This window comes from Tursiops truncatus, chromosome 5 (genome assembly GCF_011762595.2).
Source record: "Tursiops truncatus isolate mTurTru1 chromosome 5, mTurTru1.mat.Y, whole genome shotgun sequence".
NCBI lineage: Eukaryota > Metazoa > Chordata > Mammalia > Artiodactyla > Delphinidae > Tursiops > Tursiops truncatus.
In genome coordinates this window covers 97,702,098-97,729,222 of record NC_047038.1, presented here as the reverse complement: position 1 = coordinate 97,729,222, position 27,125 = coordinate 97,702,098, and the positions used below count along the sequence as shown (strand labels likewise).

Genomic DNA, 27,125 nt, shown 5'->3' with positions numbered 1-27,125 from the left:
CGAACCCCGCCCTTGCTGATTACAGCCCCAGCTGCAGCAACAAAACGATGTTCCCAGAGGCTTCTCCTGGCTGGTCTGAGCTGCTGTCCTCTGCAGTTACCTTGCGTGTGGTAAGTATTTTTGCAATAATTTCAGTGCTGCAAACCTCTTGTCTTTCTCTTTCATCCTCTTTCAAAAGAAAAAAAAAATTATTCTAAAAGTAACGAATTCCGGAGCCAGTAAAACGTTACCACGTAACTAACACAAGGCAGAATTGAATAATAGGTATTAATCATTTGTTTTGGTGAATTTTTGTTAAAACCCACGTCTGCAACATGTAATTGTCTTTTAAATTAAATTTGACAGTGGTGATTCATAAGAGCCTGTGTATATCATGACAGTTTCTTAAAAATGAAGGTACATTTTTTAAGAGAAAAAAATGTTCTTAGACATTGAAAGAAGAAATTATCGTATCATCATTAAGACTGGTGTCTTAATATTCTGTTTAAGCAGAATATTCTAAAATTCCTTCTAGAAACTTGTTTCATTTGTAGCTGGTTTCAAGATTTGCTGTTGGAATTACTTTTGCTAGTGTGGGGCAGAGGGACACGACGTCTGCTTCAGTCATTTTGAGGTTTATTATTATTTTATTGTCCGAAGTTAATTCTAAATGGCTCTGTTTTTATATAACAAAAACAATTTTTTGAGATCATCACAATCTGGCCACTTGTTGCCTGTCCTGATTTGTATTGTTGTTATTATGGGCACTATTACCAAGGCACATCTCAGTATTTTCACTGTTGAGGGAATGATTAGCTTTTCTCACTTGTATGATTTAAAGAAAGGAGAAAAAGAAGGTTTTTTTCTCCCTCTTACTTCCAGGTCCCTAAGGCAAACACATTTCTTAAAGATGGTGGATAAAGGGCATGTGCAGTTTGGGAGGTGTTATTTCTGACATCTAGATAGATGTACAGTCTAGAGATTGTTTTTGCGGTGCGCCGGCCTCTCACTGTTGTGGCCTGTCCCGTTGCGGAGCACAGGCTCCGGACGCGCAGGCTCAGCGGCCATGGCTCACGGGCCCAGCCATTCCGCAGCATGTGGGATCTTCCCGGACCGGGGCACGAGCCCGTGTCCCCTGCATCGGCAGGCGGACTCTCAACCACTGCGCCACCAGGGAAGCCCCAGTCTAGAGATTTTGAAATTGTGTGTATGGGACATAACAGTTTCTGTATTCATACATTTGTTCATTCATTTATTTTTTTTAAACATTCATTATTGAACCTTTACTCTGCTCCAGGCACTGTGTTAGGATAAAAAGATGAGTGGCTAGGACCCGTTGTGCTCAGACTCCAATAGAGGTGTGGGACCTGAAAACAACTGACCTTAAAATATAACCAGGACCAGACAGGCATCTTGAGAGGCCTTAAATACACTGAAAATGTGTGGTGTGCTACCCATCCACACCCCTCCATATGTAAAGAAGTCTGATGTGATTGTGATTATTTCCCTCAAAGTTTTCACTATTTTATTTCATTTTATTGCCCCAACTTTATTGGTGCCTTAAGGATGTGCTTAGTTTACCTCTTGCAAAGCAATCAACCCTAAGAACAACCCCAATGCACTTGAATGCATTAGCAAAATGCAGAGGAATCCAGGAGGACTGAGCAAGCACCATTGGTTAGGCATCAGTTTTATTGAGAAATTAGCACTTAATACTACTTTCAAACTCATTTGGGTTTTATGAGGATGGGCGGGGGAGGGGGGATGAAAATGGAGAAAAATGTGTGTGCTTTTAATGGCTGCCCCTGTTAGCGCATAGATCATGCTCCAGAAAAATACATCTGGAGGCTTTTGGGAGAAAAACATATTTTATAATTGAGTGCTTGTATAGGCTGCTGCTTTTTTCCTGAATTAAATTTAAGCGTTTCATGGCCACCAGGTAATTGTATTTTTACTGAAGTTTTGAGATCCATTTATACTGACTAGAGCACTCACAAATGGTTTTGTTATCTTCTTAGAAAGTATTGGATGGGACTAGCTCAAGTTACAGATTACAGACACCACCCAAGTTCACCATTCTGTAACTTCTGACCTTTGATTTTATGGCAAATGGCCAGCACTCTCTTAACCCTCTTTACTTCCATCACCAGTACAAGTTGTTGGCATTGGGTGGGATGGGGGGCTTTTCCTCCCCATCCCTCACAAATAGTACAAAATCTAAAATTATTTAACAAAGTTGACTGTTTACCAAAAAAGTTTTCTAAAAAAATCAACTAAGTCCCTTCAAGATGTTTGTGCTGAAGTGGATGCAGCTATTAGCTGTCTTTTACCAGGTAAGTGATCTTCAACCCACATGATTCAAAGGACAGATGATTTCAATTCAAAACTGAGTTGCAGCAAGATTTAAAATACAGTCCTGTACATCATAGGTCTTCTAGGTTTTGTTTTTGGTTTTGGTTTTTGGTTTTTTTTTTTTTGCAGTACGTGGGCCTCTCACTGTTGTGGCCTTTCCCGTTGCGGAGCACAGGCTCCGGACGCGCAGGCTCAGCGGCCATGGCTCACAGGCCCAGCGGCACTGCGGCATGTGGGATCTTCCCAGACTGGGACACGAGCCCGTGTCCCCTGCATCGGCAAGCGGACTCTCAACCACTGCGCCACCAGGGAAGTCCTCTTCTAGTTTTTTTAACCAAGATATTAAATCTGAGACAGTTGCAGGATTGCTATACTGCTATGACCAGATACTAGATATGCCAGGCATGGGTAGAGCCAAGCCCTCTGCAAGTCCAGGAGCTGGTGATACCCTCTTCTCTTTTTGGGATTCCCCCCTGCTGAGCTCCTATTGAAGACAAAGTGTTCTAAGAAAGATGTGAAGAGAGAAACAGAATAAAGGCAAGATATGAGTCTGGGGAGATAAATAATTGCCTAAGTGAGGAATATGATTTTAGTTCAGAGTTTTCATAGCTGCATATGAATTGAGACTTCAGAGGTAACTCCAAGATTCATTCACTCAACCAATAATATTTCAACCTTTAATTCTGCAAACAGAAATAAACTATGGGATGAGCTGGAAGAACTCAGATTAAACTCTCTTGGAAAGACTCTTTCTGCTCCTTTATACCAACTCAAGAGTCATGGTAGAGGTGTTAACTAATTAGATAATAATTCTGAGCTAGAGCACAATGATTGGATCCCACTTCTAAAAGAGATAAATGCTTGCTCCTCAGTTATAACAGAAAGGGAAGCAGCCTTCTCTTCACTGTAGGATAAATGATTTTATTGCCACTTTTGGGTATGTTCATTAAAAGGTGTTCCTGCACACAAAAAAATTTTTGTTAGATTAAATGGAAGGATATAATCACAGATGTCAATAGTGGTTAACTTTGTATGCTGGATTTAATAGAAATTTTTTCTTTCGACACTTTTGTGATTTTTAGACATGTCTTCATTGATCATATTAATTGAGCTAAGTTTTTAAGATTATACACATTTGGGGTGAAAATTAAGTGGGAGGGGAAATTTGAAATTAGAGGGGAAATGTGTGTTTTATTTTTGTGTAAAAGACTTAAGCTCCATGGGCTTCCCTGGTGGCACAGTGGTTAGGAGGTCCACCTGCCAACGTAGGGGACACGGGTTCGAGCCCTGGTCTGGGAAGATCCCACATGCCGCGGTGGGACTGAGCCGCTACGCCACATCTTCCGAAGCCTGCGCGCCTAGAGCCCGAGCTCCGCAACATGAGAAACCACCACAATGAGAAGCCTGCGCACCACAACAGAGTAGACCCTGCTCGCCGCAACTAGAGAAAGTCCACGCACAGCAACAAAGACCCAATGCAGCCAAAAATAAATAATAAATAAATAAATAAATTTATTAAAAAGAAGAAAAAAGGCTTAAGCTCCACCACTTCAGTACTCAAATCATCATTTTGGATAGACTTCCTTTAATAATTATAAAAATTTAATTCTCAACCCTCCCTGCACCTTGGAATCACCTGGGAAGCATTAAAAATATCAGTGCCAAGGCCAGACCAATGGGCCAGAATCAGAATGCAGCCAAGTGGTTGGTATTTTTAACAGGTCAACTCATAATCTAAGGTTCCATATTATAATTTTTCTGTCTTCACAGCATTGACCAGGAAGTTACATTACTTAGAATTAGACTCCACGGGCATTTTACTGCTCTCTTCTATTGTCAGAATGGGTGGGTTTTGGTAACATCTGATATGAAAGTTTTCCAGCTCTAGGGCGTAGAACTTGGGGCTTTGATCAGTCATACAGTCAGATGTGATTCACTGGTGTGTGCACAAGATGTACTGCTTAACAAAATACCATCAGCTTGTTTTAAATGGATATTTAAATACCGGGGTTAGCCTGTGTCAGCCAAGTCTCCTTTCTAAGCTTCCCCACTGGTCACTTGCTAAAGCAGTTTTAGAATGGGTTTCTGAGAAAAACACAGACTTTTCTGCAGCCATGCCTTTGGCTTATCTCCGTGTTGAATTAGGATGGCTGTTAGCTCACCTCCATGCTACGCTAGGATGGCCTTTTATTCAGGTACATGTCCTGGTTGCATCTTTTAATTTTTATAACAGTGCATTTGCCTTATACACCTTTCCTTCTGTGTACCTGTTGCTATGTATAATAAGCAACCCTAGTTGGGAATCTGAACTCAGTTTCTTGCCAGAGGCTTCTAATTAAACCTCACTTCTGCCCAAATCTTATCAAGCCCCAGCTGGTGAAAATACTATTCATGGAAGTTTATAAAAGAATATACATCCATGTGTTTCACTGAACAATCTAAAAAATCTGATTTTTAATCTTGAATCATCCCAGATTATCAGAGGGGTAAATACTTAGATGGGATCATTTTAGCTTCTCGGTGATTGCTTTCAGTGATTCTACCCTAGCATTGTGCTGTAACCCTATATTAGGGTATAGGTTTGGGAAAGTCATTCTATTTATTTTAGAGATACTGATAAAGGCTTTAGCCACTGCATGTCACAAATAATCTCCTTTTTGAGGAGCTTGATGAGAAATTTCTCTAGGTCTCAATCTGTTTTCATTTTATGGACATGATCAATCTCCTAAATGTTTATGTTCCCTCTTTGCTTTGCCTGGTAGTGATCTCAGAGGGACAGCAGTCAGTGCTCCTGAAGAGAGATCTTAGTTCCCTGCCCAGGAATTGAACCTGGGTAGCCTGGATGGAAACCAGGAATCCTAACTGCTAGACCACCAGGGGCTAGAGGCTAGAAGCAAGGTGGCCCTAGCTCTTTCCCCTGTTTGAAAGCAAGAATGTTTCAAGGAGGCAAAAACTGTAAAAAACAGGTACGAAGTTTATTATTAGAGACACAGCATAACATGTGGCAGAGCACACAGAGAAACAGTTTACTTATTTAAGTCAGAAGCAAGGCAGAAATACATACCCAGAGAGAAAGGGTATGGGCATCCTCTCTAAAGAGGAGGAGGCAGTAAATCAGAAGCTACAGAAATACACACCTAGAGAGGAGTGCAGGCATCCTGAATGAGAAAAGCAGTGAAGAGGTGATTTAAATCCCTTCTATAGGACAGTCCTTCCTGGTCTTTGTTTACATTTGGCCAATTATCTTGCTTCTTCCTTCACACCTGACTGGTCCTAGGATGCTCCCCAACATGCGTGTGCAAATTTTTGTTAAGATGGATCCCACTGCAGAGGCCTGTGGGTGCATGTCCACACTTTTTATTGGGTGGTGCCACCTACCTTTTTGACCCCCAAGGAGCCTTCCTGCGCATGTGCAGAAAGGTAAGTTTTCCTGACCTCAGGAGTGGTCAACTTATCTCTTCGCTTCTCAGCAGAGCTCAGCTTCTGCCACTAGCTTTGTCCTTAGAGTGTCTGGGGGAGAACAAAGCTTCAATTTCACTCCGCGTGACAGACACCAGCTGTCCAGCCCAGGGACCCATCTGTCTCCTACCTCAGTAGGAATCTCAGAGTCTAATTTGCAGCCCATGTTGAACGCTGTACAGGAAACTTAGAGCAAGCACCAAATTTACTCCAAATTTACTTCCCTGATTTCTTCATTTTTGTATCTTGTTATGTATGTAAACTTGTAAACTGCTCAAATCTTTTAAAAAAACAAGACAAGAGTATGAATAAGAATTTCTCAGCCTTGATACGATGGGGCCAAATAGTTCCTTGTTGGTGGGAATGGGGGGCATGGGGGAGGAGGAGGGAGGGGAGGCATCCTTGGCCTCTACCTACTAGATGCCAATAGCAGTTGTCCCCCCACCTCAAGCTGTGACAACCAAAATGTCACCAGACATTACCAAATGTCCCCTGTGGGCAAAATCACCCCCGATTGAAACCCACTGGTTTAAATGAATAAATAATCTGATATTGAACATGTAGGGGAGGAAAAGTTTTCCTCAACCCTCTTAGGATCCCTGGCTGGGTCTGAAAATTAAACTAAGACAGTTTGACAGGAGAAATGCCTACAAATTTTATTAAATTTTTGCATATATACATGGGGACTTTCGTAAGAGAATTAAAGACCCAAAGAAGTGACCGAAGGGGAAACTTTCATACTTTTAGACAAAGAAAACAGTAAACTTGTGAAGAATTGACAAGACAAAGGGGTTTGCTCTAGGGGTACTAAATGGTGAAAAAGTAACAAGGTTTGTTTACTCTTTCTTTTTTTTTAATTTATTCTTTATTTATTTATTTTTGGCTGCGTCGGGTCTTAGTTTCAGCAAGCGGGAACTTCATTGAGTCTCACGGGATCTTTCGTTGTGGTATGTGGGCTTCTCTCTAGTTGTGGCATGTAGGTTCCAGGGTGTGTGGGCTCAGTAGTTGTGGCGTGCAGGCTTAGTTGCCCCATGGCATGTGGGATCCTAGTTCCCTGACCAGGGATGGAACCTGCGTCCCCTGCATTGTAAGGCAGATTCTTTACCACTGGACCACCAGGAAAGTCCCAAGGTTTGTTTATTCTTGGCCCTAAATTCCATCTCTGGTGTTAAGGGTGTCTGCCTTCCTTCTGGTACAGGGAGGGTACCTTTCACATAAGAGACTTATCTCCTGCTTTCAGGGAAGACAGGTGAAGGGAGAGACCTTTCTGCTTTTGCCATTTTCTCAAACTCCTTCAGCTTAAGATATTCAATATGCCAAGATGCCACATTTTAAGGTAGCTGGTCCTGAACCCCATCAAGCACTTAGTAGTTTCTAGGCTTTGTGGAGGCCACTGTCTTTGGGAAAAACGATCATTGAAGCCCAGTGACCACCCTCAGAAAAACCAAAAAAAAGGGAAAGAAAACTTAAGTTCTCAGAATGCACATAATTACAGATATCTCATATCCGAAGTTACTATAACTTTCTGTAGCTTTCTTAATAACTGTGGGAAGGAGGAAGTGAAGATACTATCATTGTCATTTACAGAAAAGGCACGGAGATAGCCAAGTATTGGTGCTATGGTTAGAGCCCAGTATCCTGACCCAAGTCCAGTGGGCTCTTCACCACACCACCAAAGTGTTAAGCAAGTTCAAAGGAGGGAGAGAGGCAAAGCCAACTTGGAGGATTTGGAATGGCTTCATGGAAGAGGTGGCATTTGAAATGAGATGTTGACAGGTCAATGGAGAAAGTGGAGGCAAGAATTCACAGCAGGAACAGTATAGATGGACAGTTTGCAGAGCAGTGAGGAATCTGACTGGATATGGGAAGGACATGGTCAGGGAAGGACTGGGAAAACAGGGTCAGTCAAGTTGTGAAGAGCTTCTGAGGGCAGGCTTACAGGGTTCGGGTGTGCAAGGCAGTCTTTCCCTAGAACCGTGTGTGCCCGACACGCCTTAACAAATTATAAGATCAAAGTAGAGAAGAAGCTTAATGAATTAGGTCCCCAGAGAGATTAGTGATGGTAGAATGACAATGGAAGCACATGTATCATGTTCTTCTTATCCCCTACCCTCTCCCCAAATTACACACTTTGGTGAGCCAAGTCCCCTTCACCTCCTTGATGAAAGGAGGGTGACTGGACTCTCCTGGTGTCCGAAAAGTTCCCAGTCTTGCACTATCAAAAATACAAGAGGGGGCTTCCCTGGTGGCGTAGTGGTTGGGAATCCGCCTGCCGATGCAGGGGACGCGGGTTCGTGCCCCGGTGCGGGAAGATCCCACATGCCGCGGAGAGGCTGGGTCCGTGAGCCATGGTCGCTGATCCTGCGCGTCCGGAGCCTGTGCTCCGCAACAGGAGAGGCCACAACAGTGAGAGGCCCACGTACCACAAAAAAAAAAAAAAAATACAAGAGAGCTCCTAATTTAAGCATTATCAGGCATGAGCACCATTTTAACCATTAGGGAAAATGGTTTTGAGTGGCATTTTTTAAATAAAAGTAATTTAGTTTCCATTAGAAAATGCCCTACCTTCAATTATGCATAATCTTTTAAAATTTCCTTATAACTGAGAGTTTTCATTGTTTCGATGAAAATTTCAGAAATGACATAATCGGTGGTACATTAGGCAGAATGCTATTGGCATACAGACAATACCGAATTCTGTATGAGATCCAGATAATTGGCTCCAGGTGCAGACTTAGACCCAGGGACTAAAAGGCAGGCCTGCTGTAGAGTGTCTGGGTGCTGGAGAAGACCAAGAAAGGAGATTCCTTGATAGGTGCAGGATCTGAATGTTTCTGGGGGACAAGGCTGCAGGGGGTTGGAAGCCAGATACAGATGAGTGACTAATCTTCTTTCTTTACTCCCAGTCTATAGAAAAGAAGGGACCATTTCCTCAGCTGTGGCCTACATGGGGGCTTTCCTAGGTGGGGCAGGAAGCCCTCCTCCCACCCCCCAGTTAGTGACCAGAGGCTTTTTGTTTATAGAAATGATTTAGTTTAAATTAGGAAATGCCATACCTTCAACTCTACGAAATCATCTTTTAATTTCCTGATTCAGTTTGTATTGTTTTGGCTAAAATTTCAGAAATGACATTGTAGGGGAAGAAAAATAATTTTCCCTCTACCCTTCTATGTCCTCGGCCCCTGTAACAAAAGATAAAGAAGAGAAAATTCAAGATTAAAAATCAGAAGTTTATTAACACGTGTATCTCATATACATGGGAGGTACCCAGGGAAAACTGTAACTCTCACAGGTGTCTTAGAATTCAGGCTTAGGGACTTCCCTGGTGGTCCAGTGCGTAGGACTCCAAGCTCCCAATGCAGGGGGCCCAGGTTAGAGCCCTGGTTGGGGAACTAGATCCCATATGCCACAACTAAGACCAGGTGCAGCCAAAATAAATAAATAAATAAGAATTCAGGCTTAAATACCATCTTCAGATAAAGGCAAAAGAGAGAAGGTGGGGATAAGCCATTTATGGGGAGGTGGCTGGGTAAACAAGGGTAAGGTTTGTTATGCAGACAGTAACTCCACTGAAGAGTTTCTTGTGATTTAGAGTCATCCTTCTTTTCTTGGTAGGAGAGGGAGACACCCTTACAAATGGACATTTCCTTTATAAGTATAAATTTCCCTTAAAGGGTGACTTCTACTCTGTTTTCCAGTCTTCTCCTGTGTCTGCTGTTTCTCAAAATAATCAGCTCAAAATAACCGTTATCCTAAAGAGGCATATTTGTGGATGGCATTTTCTGGTTTACAACATAACTGGTCTAGTGTGACACGGAGGCTGCAGAATTCTGCTTGAGACACACAGGAGCTGGAGGAAAGGAGTGGGTCATTCCCTGCTCCAGATGCAGACTCAGACCTGGGACTAGAAGACAGGCCTGCTGTGGCATGTAGATGCTGCAGAAGCTCAAAATGATCAAAAGCACACCTTTCTCAGTTGGCTTTATTTTACTTTCTTGTTCCAGAAGTGGGTTGCATATAACCCATGGAATTATCTGGTAGGAAGCTGAAAGCCAGAAGGAGGTGGACAGAGAAAGGAGGGGATGGAAATCGAGGGAATGAAGAGCCCTGGGAAGCCCAAGTGAGTGATAAGCAGTGGTCTCGCCCGATGCCATCAGGATAGCTCAGACTGGCTGAGAGAAATAGAGCCCACGCAGGACCCGGGCTAGTCAATGAAACTCCTTCCACAAGACAGAAGCCTTGATAGAATGGAAGAGCTCTGACTTTGGCTTTAGCTCGTCTGGCTTTGAACCAGCCTGAGTTGCTTAAGTTTTCCTGGTATCAGATTTCAAAATAGAAGGCGAGATGGTTATAAGGCTAGAATCCAACAGCTTTAAGATTGCCAAACATGGAAACTGGCAATAGCAACTGCTCAAGAAATTTCAGTTTTCCTTCCTCTATTAATGAATAAACAATTGTGTTTTCCCAAAGGAAATGCTCTTAAAAGAATTTAGATAGAAATCAAATAAATCACTGCTGCCATTAGTATGCTTTGGGACCCTATGGGGGAGGGGGTGGAGAGAAGAGCAACCTTGGAAAGTCTGCTGTTTTCGCCTCCTCCCCCTCTTCCCATTCCTGGAAACGCAGGGAGCAGTAACTGCCCCACATTGGTATTACCTCATACCAAAATCATTCCCTCAATGTTCCAGATAAAATACAGGATGCCCCGTTAAATTTGAATTTCAAATAAAGAACGAATAATTTTTTAGTATATCTCAAATAATGCTTGGGACATAATTATTCAAATTTAACTGAATATCCTGTATTTTTTCCCTAAATGCAGCAACTCTATTTAATCATTTAACCATAATTTCTGTTTTTCTCAATTTTAAACCTAGGTGCCTGCTTCCCAGATTCTTTAGCAATCTTTAAGTAAAAAATAGTGGCATTAGCAGGTATTGGCTAGGATGTGGAGCAACTGGAACTCTCATACATTACTGATGGGAGTGTAAATTGGTACCACCACTTTGGAATACTGTTTGGCACTATCTATGAACCCTAGGACCCAGCAATTCCACTCCTAGATATCGACACAACAGAGATACATACATAGTTCACCTAAAGTTATGTACAAGAATGTTATAGCAGCACTGTACTATTGATAATAGTCCAGACTGGAAATAATACAGTGGTAGCACAGATAAATAAATTGTGGTATATCTATACAATGGAATATTATACAGCAATGAGAATGAATGAATTCTTGCAGCACACAACACGGTTGAATCTCACAATCATAATTTTGAGCAAAAGACGCCAGGAATAGAAGAATAAATAATGTATATAATTCAATAAATATGTCTCAAACACAGGCAAAATGATCCTCTGGTGTTAGAAGAAAGGGTAGAGGTTGCCTCTGGGTGGAGGGTTAGACTGCCTTTGAGAGTAAGGAGGGCTTCTGGGGTTCTGTAAGTTTCTAGTTCTTGAATCAGGTTGTGGTTACAAGAATTGTTCACTTGGTGAAAATTCATCAATCATGTTTACAATTTCTATACTGTATATATAGTGCATTTCAATTAAAAGTTTATTTAAAGAAGAAAAGAAGAATAGAACTGGGGAGATTAAACTGTCAACATAGGAACAATAAGTAGAAGGAAGAGAGAAGAGGCAAGTTTGGGGGCAGTGGTGTACCCGGCAGGACTTGCCACACAGAAGAGGCATTTCAGGGGCTTCCCTGGTGGCGCAGTGGTTGAGAACCTGCGTGCTAATGCAGGGGACACGGGTTCGAGCCCTGGTCTGGGAGGATCCCACATGCCGCAGAGCAACTAGGCCCGTGAGCCACAACTACTGAGCCTGCACGTCTGGAGCCTGCGCTCCGCAAGAGGAGAGGCCCGCGCACCGTGATGAAGAGTGGCCCCTGCTCGCCACAACTAGAGAAAGCCCTCGCACAGAAACGAAGACCCGACACAGCAAAAATTAATTAATTAATTGATTAAAAAAAAAAAGAAGAGGCATTTCAGACAGGAAGTGAACAAATCTATGGGGGCACAGGATTCCTGTTCTGATCTCTGAGTTCCAGCACTTGCACTTTGAACATTTTTTTTAACTCAAAAGCGATGTGTAAGGTTTCATTCGTCACCAGGACAGCTCGTCGGGCCTGCTGCAGACACGACATCTGTATCTGCTAGGAAACTACACTAGACAGCCTTCAGAATCCCTCCCGATGCTCTTGTTTCATGATGTTGTTAATGTTCTCTAAACCACAGTTTCTCACCTCAGCCCAGTTCACATTTGGTGATGGAAAATTCTTCCCTAAAAAAAAAAACCCTGTGCTTTTCAGGATGTTTAGAAATATCCTTGGCCTCTACCCACTAAGTAGTCCTCACCTATAGTTGCAACAACCCAAAATGTCTCCAGACATTGCCAAATGTCCCCTGGGAGTTGCAGTAATCTCTGGTTGAGAACCAGTTCTCTACACATGTATTGTGAACCCTTGGACAAGCTTTTATTGACTGGTTTCAAGATATTAAAAATACATAACACACATACAGACATACGTACGGACATAAAAAGAAAGAGGTTAGTCACAAACTGTCTAGCTTCCGGTAGTCCCAAAAATTTGTATGAGAAGGGACGTTCTAGGAGAATGCTTACCTTTTATTCCTGAACAAGGCTTGCTCATTTCTGCTGGCCAAGATTTATAGTCCCTGATTGGTAGAGTTCAATGGAAAGAAGAATAAAGGCTTTGGAGCTCAGAACTGAATTCAAATCCCAGCACTGCCACTTTGTCACTCTGAACATGTGGCTATTTTCTGTTTCTTTCCCTTTCTTCTGTAGCCTTGTGGGAGAACTACCCACATCTTACAATTCCTAGGGGTGTAAAGGAGGTATGGGGTGGGAGGAGTATTGTGTTTCCCTCCAGAGCCAAGTACTACTCTCTTATTTAACTAACATTCATGAAGTACTTACCCTCTGCCAAGAATCACTCAAAGAACTTTTCAAATATTAATTCATTTAATCCTCATGACAACTTTGTAAGTTAGATACTGTTAACATCCCATTTCACAGATGAGGAAACTGAGGCACAGAGAGGTGAAGTAACTCGCCCAAGGCCATGTAACTAGTCACTGGGAGAGCTGGAGCCTAAGGCCAGAGTCCATGACCTAACCACTCGATCGTGCTGCTCGGTCCACTTTCTCATCTTCTGGTTCCTACAACATCTCCTATGAGGTGCTTGCCATATCTTTTCCCTGGAGAGACTAAGAAGAGGATGTGGGACGAACACTAAGTCTTTGAGACAAGCCTCATTTTCTCATCTACAAAGAGGTTGGCCTGGCGATCATGATCTTTCCTTGGCCTTGGCACTTGACCACTTTGCCTCAGTTTTCTTGTCTGCATTAAAAAGGGTCTTATCACCCTTAATTCCCTGAGTGCGCTGGCCTGCTGTGAATATTAAATAGAGACCAAGGTTCAGTAGAGATCAAACATGAAAAGCATAGCACTCTATACAAGTGTAAGCCATTGTGATACTGGCAACGCATCACATGCAGATTTTTTCCATCAGCTTTCACTGGCACCTGTCTCCCATGTATACGGTGATTTGCAGATTTCAAAATGTCTTCACATACATGATCTTATTTGAGCCTCCCCAATACTAGCAGTGACTACGATTCAAGCCTTCTGATTCCTAACGCATTGTCGTTAGCCTTGGGGTGCTGGGCTCTCAGGCGCTTTTCCGTACCATTAAATCAGGCATAGACCCTGCTACTTGGCAACATTTAGTTTAAAACAGACACAGTGGTGCATATGTCAGGTCATTGACACACAGGAAACACGGTGTTTAATAGACATAATTCGATCACATTAATACGACAACTCAAAGAAGAAGGTCACATTATACTCATTTTAAAGATGTTAAAACTGAGGCTCAGAGAAGTTAATTTGTCCAAGGACACACAGAGGGTGGAAAATGTCTGCTGCAGGTGTGGGAAGGAGACCTTGAGGTACAGCCGTGCATTTCTATCCCTACACTCCGACCCTGCTTCTTGCTCCCAAAAGCTAATGTCTTTACTGTTCTTTATGCGTTCCACCCTCTTTCTTTCCCCTCTGCATTTCCTCACATTTTTTCCCCTGCCTCGAATGTCTACTATCTATGCTTAGACAAGAATCCCATGCCCTCCAATCAGCCTTCTCCAACTTCACCAGAACGAATGATAATTCTACTTCTGTTACTTTGGAAAAAAACAAAAAACACAAAACTTGTTCCCAGATCACATGTTTGGACTTCTCCAGCTCAGGGCCCTGAGTCAGATGCTTATTTTACACCTCCCACAGGGTCAAAGAGATTCACAGAACAGACTTGTTTTGTGAAATTAAATACCACCACTTCCTCTTTGAATTGTACTTGTCCATCCGGTGCTATGTAAGTGTCTCTGCAGTTTTAGGTCTTTAATTTCACTACTAGAGATTCCCACCTCATGAGTTCTCTTCTTAGTTTCTCCTCCTTATTCAAAGTTCTGATACCCCCCTCTGGTTTTGTAACTATACCCAATACCAAAATGAAGCCAGGCTTGCTGGATAAAAAGACTTTGAATGAATCATCCTTTTCTCTTCTTGTCCCCTTTCGATTTGGTTCTCAGAGGAATAATTGTCTGGGAAAGGAGTCAAACAAATATGATTTAGAGTTAAAGCAGTCAGATTAGGCAATAATACAGCTGGTCCCCTTCACCACTCTTACTTTTTATTAACCCTTCTCCCTTAAGAAGCACTTGGGCACTTATTAAACATACAGATTCCTCAATCCCTTTCCAGACCTATTAGATTAAATCCAAATTTCTAGGGATGTATCATTCTTAAAAACGCCCTCAAGTGATTCTTACACTAAAGTTTAAAACAATAAAAGGAAAAATTGTCAGTTATAAGCAAGTTTTCTATTGCATTTAAATAAGTTATATCACAAATGTTAGCTAACAATATGACAGTGGTTTTCTAAGACGGAATATCTATAAACAAACCAGTGGACACTAACTGCTATGTAGAATAGTTTAATTCATAAAGACTCCGTTATAATGAGAAATACAAAACACATCTATACAAAACCTGAAAAGTTTGTGTCTTACCCCAGCACAAATTTACATTCACTCTATTAGACAAGGGAATACTATCCATTCTGATGACTGTTAACCACCACCTCTCTGCTAATTCATTCTTTCAACAATGTTCTACTGCATATCTGCTGTGTGCCAGGCACTGTTGTAAGACTCCCTGGTCAGTCCTTTATTACTTTAGCTTGTCAGTTAATAGTCTGCACCACCACATAGCAATATATTTTCCTGCATTATCAGCAAAGCCATCATTGCCCTCCTAGTCAGTCAGAAAGAAGAAAGACCTTCTAATTCTATTTAAATATTTATCTACACCTTGCAGTTTCAAACATGATTCTTCGTGTGATTTGACCATAATTATATAGCCTTCTCAATCTGGGTGGTTTTCTCTTTGTGTCATAAAGCGAGTTCTTGATAATAAATATTTGAGGCACCTTTCTAAGGCAGTTCAAAGTGTTTTGGTATTTGTTATTCCATGAACTTTGACTTGGTGGGGAGTTGGCTGTTGGTGGGAATCAACTGATAATAGTCAGGGATCTCAGAGTAGACAAATGAGTCAGCAAGAAATGCAGAGCAAGGTGAAGAGCTTAGAAGACTGATTAGGAAGGACTGAGGAAGAGTGATATGACATATACACTGTGGTCTCCAGAACTGGCTGTATCAGAATCACCTCTTGAAATTTTTACACACCCAGGGTCCACCCCAGGCTGCTGAATCAGAATCAAGTATCTGCATTTTTAACCAAGCACTAGGGATTGGGAAGCCTTGTGGTAGAACCTTTGACTGGGGCCTTTCCTGAGAACATAGTGGAGGAATATTGAAGGAGCAAAAGCCGAGAGATAATAGGGGTGGGGGGATGCCCTGTAACTAGTCAAGGGAAGTGTTGAAAGTGACCAGGGATCAAGACTACAGAGCACAGCATTATGGTTAGATTCGAAATAAGAAAGGAGAAATGTCTAACATTAGTCAGTAGTGAAATCATTTTAGTGAATCATTTTAGTGAAGTCACTAGTGAAATTATTTTAGTGAAGACATTTTCTCTCTTGAGAGTTCTGACGGGGTAGCAGCTCACAAGACTGAGCTTGATCGCTGGATGAAATATGAGAAGTATAGGCACCACTTTGTTTGGGGGACACTTATTTCCTACTGGTTTTGCAACCACTGGGTTTTTCTGTGGGACTTGAAGCCTCTTTTTTCAGAGATACCTTCACAAAGGGAAATTAATCTTTTTCCAAGTAAACTTTAGCTATCAGGACACCACTAATAAGCAGTTAATGCTGACATTAGCTAGAAGCATCTGTTTTAATAACAATTTTATGCAGATGTAAAGAACTTTATCTCACAGAGTTCTCTTACAGAGCAACTAAGATAATGTCTGTGGAATAGCTTCGTAAAAATTGATTATTAAATAATTAATTATTGATTATTAAATAAATAATTAATTAAAAATAATTAATTATTAAATAATTAAAAATTGATTATAATTAAATTATAATTAATTTCTATAAATAGAAACACTTCAAATGCAAAATAGACATTGTTCAGGATGGTTGTCTTGAAAATTGCTGATGAAAAGAGAGATTGGTGAAAGGAGAAAAAGGAAAAAAACAAAACACACAACCAGACAACCTGAGAATGGAATCCTCATCCCCTCTCCTTTATGTTGTTTTTCTTTCCCTTATGTTTTTAATTCTCAAATATTGGCAATAGTCTGGAAATGTTATGCTAAGTTAGCTGAATGTGACTAACCCTAAGCAGGAGGGGTGCAATGAAATGTCTTCTGAATTGGTATCTACGTTATATCCAATACAGTTAGGTGTTGAATACTGTTTTGGTTTTGTTTTCACAGGCAGTACCTTTTTGAACTTAGTCTTAAAAATGAATCCAGTTGTTTTGCAGCCAAGATATGGCGCAGGAGGTGCGACGGTTAGTGACTGGCAAACCGGCGTGTTTGACTGCTGTGATGACGTGGGGATTTGTAAGTGCACATGGTCGTTGCTTTCTCCTGGGCTACAGTCGTGCAGTTGCTGACATAACAAAAATTGTTTGCTTATCCTCTCAAGGGATCCATGTTTTATTCTAGAACTCAGAGGTCACAAGGTGGAACCACTGGGCAGATTTTGCCACAGGATGTGTTTTGTTTGTCCTGTATATAATGACCCCTCTTGCTGTATTAATTTTAAAATAGTAGGAACCATATAAAAATCAGAGCCCACATAAAAATCTAACTTTCCAATCTAGATTTCCAGCTTCTCTTAAAAATTTGGAAAATCTGAAAAGAGGATTCCTCATCCTCAACTGGCAGAAGTCAGTTGCTACCGAGTATTAGCTAAACCCATTCAAAGGGACCATCACTCTACAGTTTGCCATATTTATGTCCACCATCTGCTATTGGCTATTTTGTGGGTTTTTTCCAACTATTTTACTCATTCATTTTTACTTGCCTGTCCTTGAGTTTGTGATTCTTGTCCAGATCAATCACCTTTTTTCATATTTTTCACCTCTTTAGTATCCCTGTGTTCTTGATGTGTTTCTCCAGTCTTCTCTTTACCTCTTCCTTTCCCTACAGTGGTGAGTCTGTGTTTCTGGTTTTCAGTATTCATGTGACTCTTGTGACTGTTCCATTTCAGGAAGCTTTCAGTTTAATTCCTTCACACTACCCAACACACTTTTGTGTAAGACAATTTCCTTGTTTCAGAGTCTATTGCCGAAAGAGTTGCAGACATTCTCTGTGTGGCTGGTCTTTCCACTGTCTTGAAAAACAGCCTCTTTTCTTTGTATATGATGGAAGTTCCAAGTTCAGTGGCGATAGCCTTTTGCTTAAAGCCATCAATTAAAAAACAAGAGCTTTCTTATCTCATGTAGGATACAGTCATATCAAAACTCTACTCTAGAACTTTTCAAAATAGACTTGTACTCAGCATGTTTGCAAACAGTTTCCTGTTTGTTGCTATTTCCTTAGGCCCTTTTTTGTCTTATACAGACTCTTTAAAGTGAAATTTCAGTATGCTTTTTAAGCTTTTGATGCCTATACGCCTTAACTTTTACTTGCTTCAATCCTCATAACAATAATAGGCCTCTACTCTTTGCCAGAACAACCATCTAGAATCTGTTTCCTACTGCTCTACTCATTTTTCCAATTATTTCTTCACTCCATGTTTTCTGACCCTAAACACCCTCCCACAGTTTTCAGAGGGTTTCTCAGACCCCCTGACGCCACAAACTTCCTATTCAAGGATGATCCAAATGTAAACAAGGGTAGGGAAGAAACAATTTGGACGTGCTCAGATCGGCAAGGCAGGAGATTTTGCAATTAAATCTGACCTGGCATATGACAAGTCAATTTTCCCCACCTCCAGGAGTGTAGGGTCCAGAAGCAAGACATAAAGAGCCAGGGGACCCCAGTGTTTTCTCTGAATGTCCATTAAGGCCATTTCCTGAGTGAGCATCTTTTTGAAAACGGTGTGATTAAGTCAAACTCACGATGACCCTGACTAATTCCTCTGTGTGATTTCACCCTGCCCTCAGGCCTCTGTGGGACTTTCTTGCCCCTGTGCCTTTCATGTCAGATTGCCTCTGACATGGACGAATGCTGCCTGTGTGGAGCAAGTGTCGCCATGAGGACCATGTATCGGACCCGATACGGCATCCCGGTGAGTCACCCACGTCCACTGTGAAATAGTTACCCAGACAGGACAGGCCGAGGGCCTTCCTTCAGTCTGACTGGATCTCCATGATTGCCCCCCTCACCATCATGATTTGACCCTAGTCTTTTCTCCACTACCATCCTAAATTTTTTAAGTGATTTACAAAGACCATGTGGCTATCTATCCTTTGGAATATATTCATAATAAAATCTTTTATTGATCCAATAGATATGTCTCTGAAAAAGTTGCTGGCGGCGAGCAGGTGAGGGATGGAGGTCAGCACAGAGTCCTTAATCTCTCCTGGCTTTACTCAGAGTCAGACAGAGGACCCTGCAGGGTGGGTGACAGTTGCTTAGAAAGCATTGGGTAAAAAAAGGGTGTATGATAGCTCCCCTCAGAGCTGGCACATTGGTGAGACAGTTACTTCACTGGTAACTCATATGCCAGTGTTCATTCATTCAAAAGGGGTTATTGAGCATCTAGAACGTTGTTAGGTCATAAGCTGAAGTTCACTCATCCAACAGGGATTTATTGAGCACATAGAACACGCAAAGTACTATTACAGATATTAAAGACACATCAGTGAATAAAGGAAATCAAAATCGCTGTCTTCATGGAGCTTACATTCTTTTTTTTTTTTGAGATTTTTATTTAACATAATTTCAGACTTAAAGTTGCAAAGATGGTACAAAGACTTCCTGAATATGCTCCACCCAGATTCCCCAAATATTAAAAATTTGCCACATTTTCTTTATTTTTTTCTCTTTCCTCCATCTATCTATGTATCTATTCTATTTTTTTCTGAATCATTTGAGAGCAAGTTATAAACGTGATACCCTGTTATCTCTATTTCAGTGTGTATTTCTGAAAAACAAGGACATCCTCTTACATTACCACAGTGCAATTATCAAAACCAGGAATTTAACATTGATACAATACTATTAGGTAATCTATGGATATTATTTAAGCTTTACCAATTATCCCAATAATTTTCTTTAGATGAAAAGAAAGTCAATCTGGAAGCAAACATTGTATTCAGTTGTCATGCCTCTTTAGTCTTCTACAATATGGAAGAGTTTCTCAGTCTTTGTCTTTTTTTTTTTTTAATGAATACAGATCAGTTATTTTGTAGACTATCCCTCCGTTTGGCTTGTCAAATGTTTCCTTATGATTAGACTTAGGTTACACACTTTTGGCAGAAACTCCACAGAAGTGATGCTATGTTTGCTTTGCATCACATCAGGAAGCAAGTGACATCAATTTATCTCATTAGGCGTGATGTTAACTTTGATTCCTTGGTTAAGATAGCATCTGTCAAGATTCTCCATCACAACGTTGCTATTTTCCCCTTTATAATGGATAAGGACTTTGTAGAGAGATGTAAATATCCTGTTCCTCATCAAACCCTCACCCATCAAAGATTCTTGCCGCATCAATTACTACTATGATGGTTATCAATGGTAGAGCTCAGACACTAATGGAACAAGATAGCTGCAATATAACTAAGTAAGAGTATAATCTATAGGATGGCGATAAGTGCAACAGAGAAAAATAAAGCAAGGAAGAGAGGGCTTCCCTGATGGTGCAGTGGTTGAGAGCCCGCCTGCCGATACAGGGGACACGGGTTTGTGCCCCGGTCCGGGAAGATCCCACATGCCGCGGAGCGGCTGGGCCCGTGAGCCATGGCCGCTGAGCGTGCGCGTCCAGAGCCTGTGCTCCGCAACGGGAGAGGCCACAACAGTGAGAGGCCCGTGTAGCGCACAAAAAAAAAAAAAAAAAAAAAGCAAGGAAGAGGAATAGAGTGTTGAAAGGTTCTAATTTTGAATAGAGTTATCAGGAAAGACCTCAGTAAGAAAGTAAACACCTAAAAGGATGAGAGGATGACTCATCTGGGGAAAGTCCAGGCAGAGGAAATAGCTAGAGCCAAGGTCCTGAAGTAGAGCTTACCTGGAATGTTCCAGACACAGCAAGCAGCCAGAGAGGCAGAAATAGTTTGGGGGGTGGGGGGAGGGAGACGGGAGCGTGGAGAGATAATACAAGATGACATCAGAGCATTAGCAAGAGTTAGACCTTCTAGGGCCTTGGAGACCATTATAAGAACTTTAGCTTTTATTCTAAGTGAGCCGGAAAGCCATTAAAATGCTTTTAAACAAAGAAGTGACAGGACGGATTTGTGTTCCTGAAAACTTAGCCTCTGCCCCTCTCATTGTGACCGAGAACAAGTTATTCGTCTTACTAAGCTTTGGCTCCCTCACTGATAAAATGGTAAGAATAATACCTCCCCCAAGGTGGCATAGTAAGAGTCACATAAGATCATGCATGGAAAGGACTTAGCACAGGGCCTGGCAGGTAACTGTTGTTATCTTTGTTCTTAGCTCAGCTGTCTTCTCCGCGCAGGCTACATTCCTCCTGTGGGCTTGCCCAGCTGCCTGTCTCTCAGCACTCCCTGCAGCTCTCATTTATGCCACTCATTTATGCCACTCTCATTTATGCCAGCATAACTTAACACAGGGGTTCTTAACTTTGTGGCTGTCCCATAAAGTTCCCAAAACTGTACACTAAGTGTTGGGTGTATGTAGTTGTGTACATGGGTGTGAGGGTGAGATTCTCAAAGTGGCCCGACCATAATGGCGTAGAGGAAGGGGTGCTTAGCTGGATTCTGGAGATAAAGGTTCTGGGAACAGCTCAGCAAGTAGCTAACTTTTGGACTCTCTGAGAAGTCATTTGTCAGCATCAGTTTTCTCATCTGTCGTGAGAAAGTTGTGCAAGATGATTTCTAAGGCCGCTTCTAGGGTCTGGGATTCTATGCTATAATAAATTTCCTTGGTATACATTAAATAAGTGTATTTATAGACAAGGTATCTCTCTTCTTCTTCCTTAGAACAGACTTCAAAAATGGCTAGTAAATCCTAGGACTGATTTATATAATTCAGGTTCTTTGCTTTGTTTCCCGTTTGCATCTATGCAAACTTTTATAGGGCTGCTCCAATACAGCCTCTCTGAACTGCCCCTCCCTTCATGGACACAGTCAAGACAGCATCCCTTTGGCTAGGGCCACAACCTCTGTAGCAGAGGAGAAAGAAAAAAAACAACCACTGATTGAACGCCTAGGTGCTGGGACACTACCTTAACATATATGTGCTCATTTACTACTTACAAACTCTTTATGGTGCAGGGATTGTTATCTCCACTTTATAGATATGAAAACCAAGAATGAGAAAGGCTTAAGGTCACAGAACATGTAAATGCTGAAATTCGGGCTCAAGCTTATTCTGACTTGGAGTCAGGTCTGGTCTTTCCCACTTGACCACCTTGTCTTCCCAAATTGAAGTGTATTCAGCCATGTACCACAATTCATTTGTTTATTTCCTCAACGATTCTGTAAACAAGACTTCTTTTTTTAACAGCTTCCAAAAAAAGTGAAGCACCAGTCCCCTTTCCCAAACAGAGTGATGAATGCAAAATCTTTGCTTCAGGCACCCACTTCCCAAGAAGCTGCTCTGGTCAAGGCGTTTATGTCCCTTATTAACTTCAGCATGGTATAAACCTGTAGTTCATTTCCTCTCATTTGAAAAAGGAATGTTTTTTTCTTTTCTATATTCTCTGTATTTGTATTATGAAACAGACTTAGAAATAGGGTGTGTTTTCTAAAGGTTTCCCTAGGTCTCTTAGCAAATAATAGTAGGACTTTTTTCCCCCTAAAAACTTCCTGAGGTAAAAGACAGACACAGACATGCTGGAACAGAAAAGTGGTTACATCCTTGTTGAATATTTTCTTCCTTGTAGCATATAATATGTATTCAGTAAGTGTTGGTTTAATGAAGGTTTAAAAGATAAAAAGAATAAAAATAAACAATGAACTAAAGAATGAAAAAAACAAGTACTTTGAGGAAGGGTTAGAGGATTTGGATGCTTTATCAGGGAAAAAGAGAAGGCCAAGAGACTGAATTTTCTTCAAGCTGAATATCCATTCCTCCATCTGATGAAGGTCACATCATTAGAAGATTTCTAACATTGTTATCTAGTTGTCCACTCTTTGTCCCACATGCTTCCTCTGTTAGATGAACATCAAAATCACTGTAGCAAAGAAAAAAAATTTTATGAAAAATAAATCACTTATAATCTCACCATCTAGGAGCTCCCAATCCTTATAAACTAAATCTACTATAGATCTCTCTCTCTCTCTCTTTCTCTCTGTCCCTGCTCACACTGTAAATTGGGAGTTGTATTAAATTCAACATTTTAAAGAATAAGTGCTATCCAAAAATGGAGTTCAAAATTATTTCAATCAGTCAAGACACACAGTCATAGAATCTGGTTGTCAGACTAGAACCCTCAGATCACTCGGTGCCGACTACACAGGGCAGGAGTCCCTTCAAGGGCATCTCTACCCAAGGGCATTAAGACCCAACTAGACCTACCGTGGAGAGGGCCCTCAAAACTTTGCAAAAGGCTTCCCTGGTGGCGCAGTGGTTAAGAATCTGCCTGCCAATGCAGGGGATACGGGTTTGAGCCCTGGTACAGGAAGATCCCACATGCCGCAGACCAACTAAGCCTGTGCGCCACAACTACTGAGCCTGCTCTCTAGAGCCCATGAGCCACAACTACTGAGTCTGTGCACATAGAGCCCATGCTCTGTAACGAGAGAAGCCACCGCAATGAGAAGCCCACACACCACAATGAAGAGTAGCCTCTGCTCATTGCAACTAGAGAAAGCCTGTGCATAGCAATGAAGACCCAATGCAGCCAGAAATAAATATAATAAATAAATAAATTTATAAAAAAAAAACTTTGCAAAGCAGCCCATTCTACGAATGAATAGTGGCTTTTCCAGACACTATTCATTCTCTTCTTTCTTCTTTTTCCCGTACTTTATATATCCCTCCCTCACTATGGACTTCCTCCCTTGCAGAATAGCATGAGGGACGTCAGTAGAAATGGCTAGAGGCATACAAGGTAAAGCTTCGTCTGGCACTATACTCATAACCAATTGGAAAAATTGGTGCATTACACAACTGGCTTTAAAGGGAACTATTCCACATTAATAAAAATAATACATAAACCAAAAGTTTTCTTAAAAAGAAAAAAAAGAGACAACAGATGATAGACAACTGGGGCTATAATTGTAACCTGCAGATCATTTGAAATGGTATGTTATTATGAAAAGGGCACTGGCTCGAGAAGAGAAAGACCAATCACTGCCACTAATTTCTGTGATCTTAGCAAGTCAGTTAACTTCACTTGGTCATCAGAAAAGTAGGGATAACGTCACAGAATTCTCATGATAAACAAGTGACATAAAATGTATGTTTTAAAGAGGTATGAAAAGTTAAACAAATGCAAGGAATTGTATGACTGTATTTATAGGCTACATGTTGATCCGTTTGTTTTTTAACAGGGGTCTATTTGTAATGATTTCCTATGTCTGGCATGGTTCCCTCTTTGCACCCTTTGTCAACTCAAGCGAGATATTGAAAAAAGAAGAGCAATGAATGCTTTGTAAAAGATGCACGGTAAGTTGGTGGGAATTCTTTGATTTGTGAGTATCAAAACAAATTCTCAAGGACATCTTTGATTCCTTTGGTACTCTGTCTCACCGATACATGAGATATCCATTACCAAATTGGGGGGTAAATGACTTTCAATGGCCAGCCTACACCAATCAGTTGGGAGTCAGCTTCCCAGAGCCTGGGTAGAGAGGGCTAACCCCGATTGGATGGGAAAGAATTCTGTGATTTGTTAGGATGTCTGCCACATGTAGAGTGGCCGTGTGATGTACCAAATAAACATACCACATCTCATCCATAACTATCTTAACTACATCATGATTTAAGGTAGTAGAGACACGTGTACGACAGAACATTCATTTCCCTAAGCCTAGATCACAGGTTCACTGCTGTCAACAGTAACCCATTGAGATGTTACACTAAGTGTGACTGTGTAATATATCTAGTTATATGTTCTTGTCAACTCCACAATATTGAAATAATAATTCATTCTCCAAAGTGGTAGAAAGCTATCTCAGTCTCTATAAATTAAGTGTGGACAGTTTACCCAGTTATCCAAAAGGCCCAAAGTTCCCGTTTAGGAAGAAGAGTACTGACTTTTTGGTGGCAGTATGGTCAAAGTTGGGCAGCTACTCATTTACCTAGTTTCCTAAGCTCTCCTGGTCACATTTTTCCACCTTTGTGTGTGTGTGTGTGCGGTACGCGGGCCTCTCACTGCTGTGGCCTCTCCCGTTGCCAAGCACAGGCTCCGGACGCGCAGGCTCAGCGGCCATGGCTCACAGGCCCAGCCTCTCCACGGCATGTGGGATCCTCCCAGACCGGGGCAAGAACCCCTGTCCCCTGCATTGGCAGGTGGACTCTCAACCACTGCGCCACCAGGGAAGCCCCTGGTCACATTTTTAATCCTCTCAGTTCTTCCTATTTTTCTCAGGCCAGAGAGCAATGGCTTACTCAGTCCTGCCTTTCCATCACTTACTGCCAATCCCATTGAATTTGTTATCAAAGTTTTATTTTCACCTGGAAATAGCTATTGTCTACAAAGTCTTATCTCCCAAAGTCTTCAAAAGTGTTTGGTCAGGATGGTGCCTTCATGAGTATGACTGGTTGGCACTGGCACAGTCTGTCTCCCTCTTACTTATTTTGCCCACATGCAGCACCAAATGATGTCCTCTTCATGAACAACTTAGCTCATTTCATGTTGCATTTTAGTACCATTTTATTTTGTTATTATTATTTTTTATAAATTTGTTTATTTTATTTACTTATTTTTGGCCGTGTTGGGTCTTCGCTGCTGCACGCGGGCTTTTCTCTAGTTGCGGTGAGCGGGGGCTACTCTTCGTTGCGGTGCGCGGGCTTCTCATTGCGGTGGCTTCTCTTGTTGTGGAGCACAGGCTCTAGGCATGCGGGCTTCAGTAGTTACGGCACGCGGGCTTCAGTAGTTGTGGCACGTGGACTCAGTAGTTGTGGCTCACGGGCTCTAGAGCACAGGCTCAGTAGTTGTGGTGCACAGGCTTAGTTGCTCCCCAGCATGTGGGATCGTCCCGGACCAGGGATCGAACCCGTGTCCCCTGAATTGGCAGGCTGATTCTCAACCACTGCTCCACCAGGGAAGCCCCTAGTACCATTTTAGTATCCTAGTATTTGTCTTCTGATTGTTTTCTTCAATGACTGATGTGCTTTACTCATTTACAAGCAGAGTCAGGATGGTGAGTTTTCTTATTCTTTTTCCTCCTTGTACCCTACATCCTGAGAATTGGCTGTTGTTTCTCTTCCCTAGCATTGATGTTTCTTTAAAGCCCTTTGTTACCAATGTGGCTCAGAATTTTGCCAAAGTAGCCCTAGTCCCCTACTTAGAATGTGGCAGTTTACTGGTCTAGTCATCCAGTTAATGAAAAAAATTGTTTTGGGGTCTCTGCCTTTAGGAGTCTCTTACCTTAGCATGTTTGGTGAGTCATTGCCATTTGGTAAGAGGGGTTAGCTCTGGCAATCTACAAAGCATTCTGTTGGTTTTCCCAACCACCTAGCAATGGTGCCTGATGCATAGTAGGCACTTAATAACTAATGTGGATGAGTAAATAAATGCAACTTTCAAGCAAGGAAGCATAATGAGGCTCTAACCTAGAAGACTCATCTGAATCTTAAGTAGTGCTTATGACTCCTCCAAGTAGGCTGTACTGAACCAGGGGCCATTATTTGGTATAGATTTTAAATATGCAGCAATTTGGCAGTAGGGTAGTAGTGGAATGAAAGTTTTGATACTTGGAACAAGATAATGTAAAGACGGAATTGATAAGTCCTAATTCATTCATCGATTTAGTCTTTCTTTCCTTTTCTTTTTCTGATTTCTACAGGTCAAATTCACTAGTAGTGAAAGAAAATGCTGGAATGAAATACTGCATCTATTCAGTGCTATCTCACCTCAAGCCTTAAGAAACTAATTCAGCTAATCATATGGTTTCAAATGGCTTCAAAACATTTTTAATTTTTGGTTTATTTTGAAAGAAATATATTTCCACTGCTGTTCTCTGAGATGAATGCCATTAAAAAATTCATTTCCTCAACGATTCTTGTGTCTTTAAATACTGCTTCATGGAAAATTACAATATGCTTCTTTTAAAAATGAGCCCAAGCTTGTCAAAATGTCAAAGTTGAATGATGGGTTCGTAGAGATTCTTCATTCTACTTTTCTACCTTTACGTAAGTTTGAAAATGTCCAGAATAAGAAGTTTTTTAAATGCTGTCAAGTAAAAGGCTTCTGTTATTTTGGATTTTCCCTGCAGTGGGAGACCAGGTGTTACCCTGCACGGCCCTTCACCCCAGGAAAGTGTGGTTTCCTCCCTCAGGGAGCCTGAATGTCTTTTGGCACGTCTTCACAGCCCCATAAAGTAAATCTACTCCAGGAGTTAATTGCCTAGCAGTGAAGAATTTACTGTAGATTTTATACACAAAGGGAGGATTTCTGTCATAAGCCATGTAGCAAACCACCTAATTAACATTCCCACCACCCATCTCTGTCCTCCCCAAAGTCATCCCCTGCAGCAAGCCAGCCACAGGGACACCACATACCTTTATTTTTCCTTTTTTTCTAGGTTAACTTG

At 41.5% G+C, this 27,125-nt stretch overlaps 1 protein-coding gene across 1 annotated transcript; it reads left to right on the top strand.

Annotated features, from left to right (window-relative positions):
• Nucleotides 1–26,582, top strand: LOC101321800 (placenta-specific gene 8 protein-like). Its single transcript, XM_004322068.4, has 5 exons — nucleotides 1–110; nucleotides 16,723–16,851; nucleotides 18,402–18,526; nucleotides 23,919–24,033; nucleotides 26,379–26,582. The coding sequence occupies exons 2-4, from the start codon at nucleotides 16,752–16,754 to the stop codon at nucleotides 24,021–24,023; spliced, it is 330 nt and encodes a 109-aa protein (XP_004322116.1). The 5' UTR covers nucleotides 1–110; nucleotides 16,723–16,751; the 3' UTR covers nucleotides 24,024–24,033; nucleotides 26,379–26,582.
• The last annotated feature ends 543 nt before the right edge of the window (nucleotides 26,583–27,125 follow it).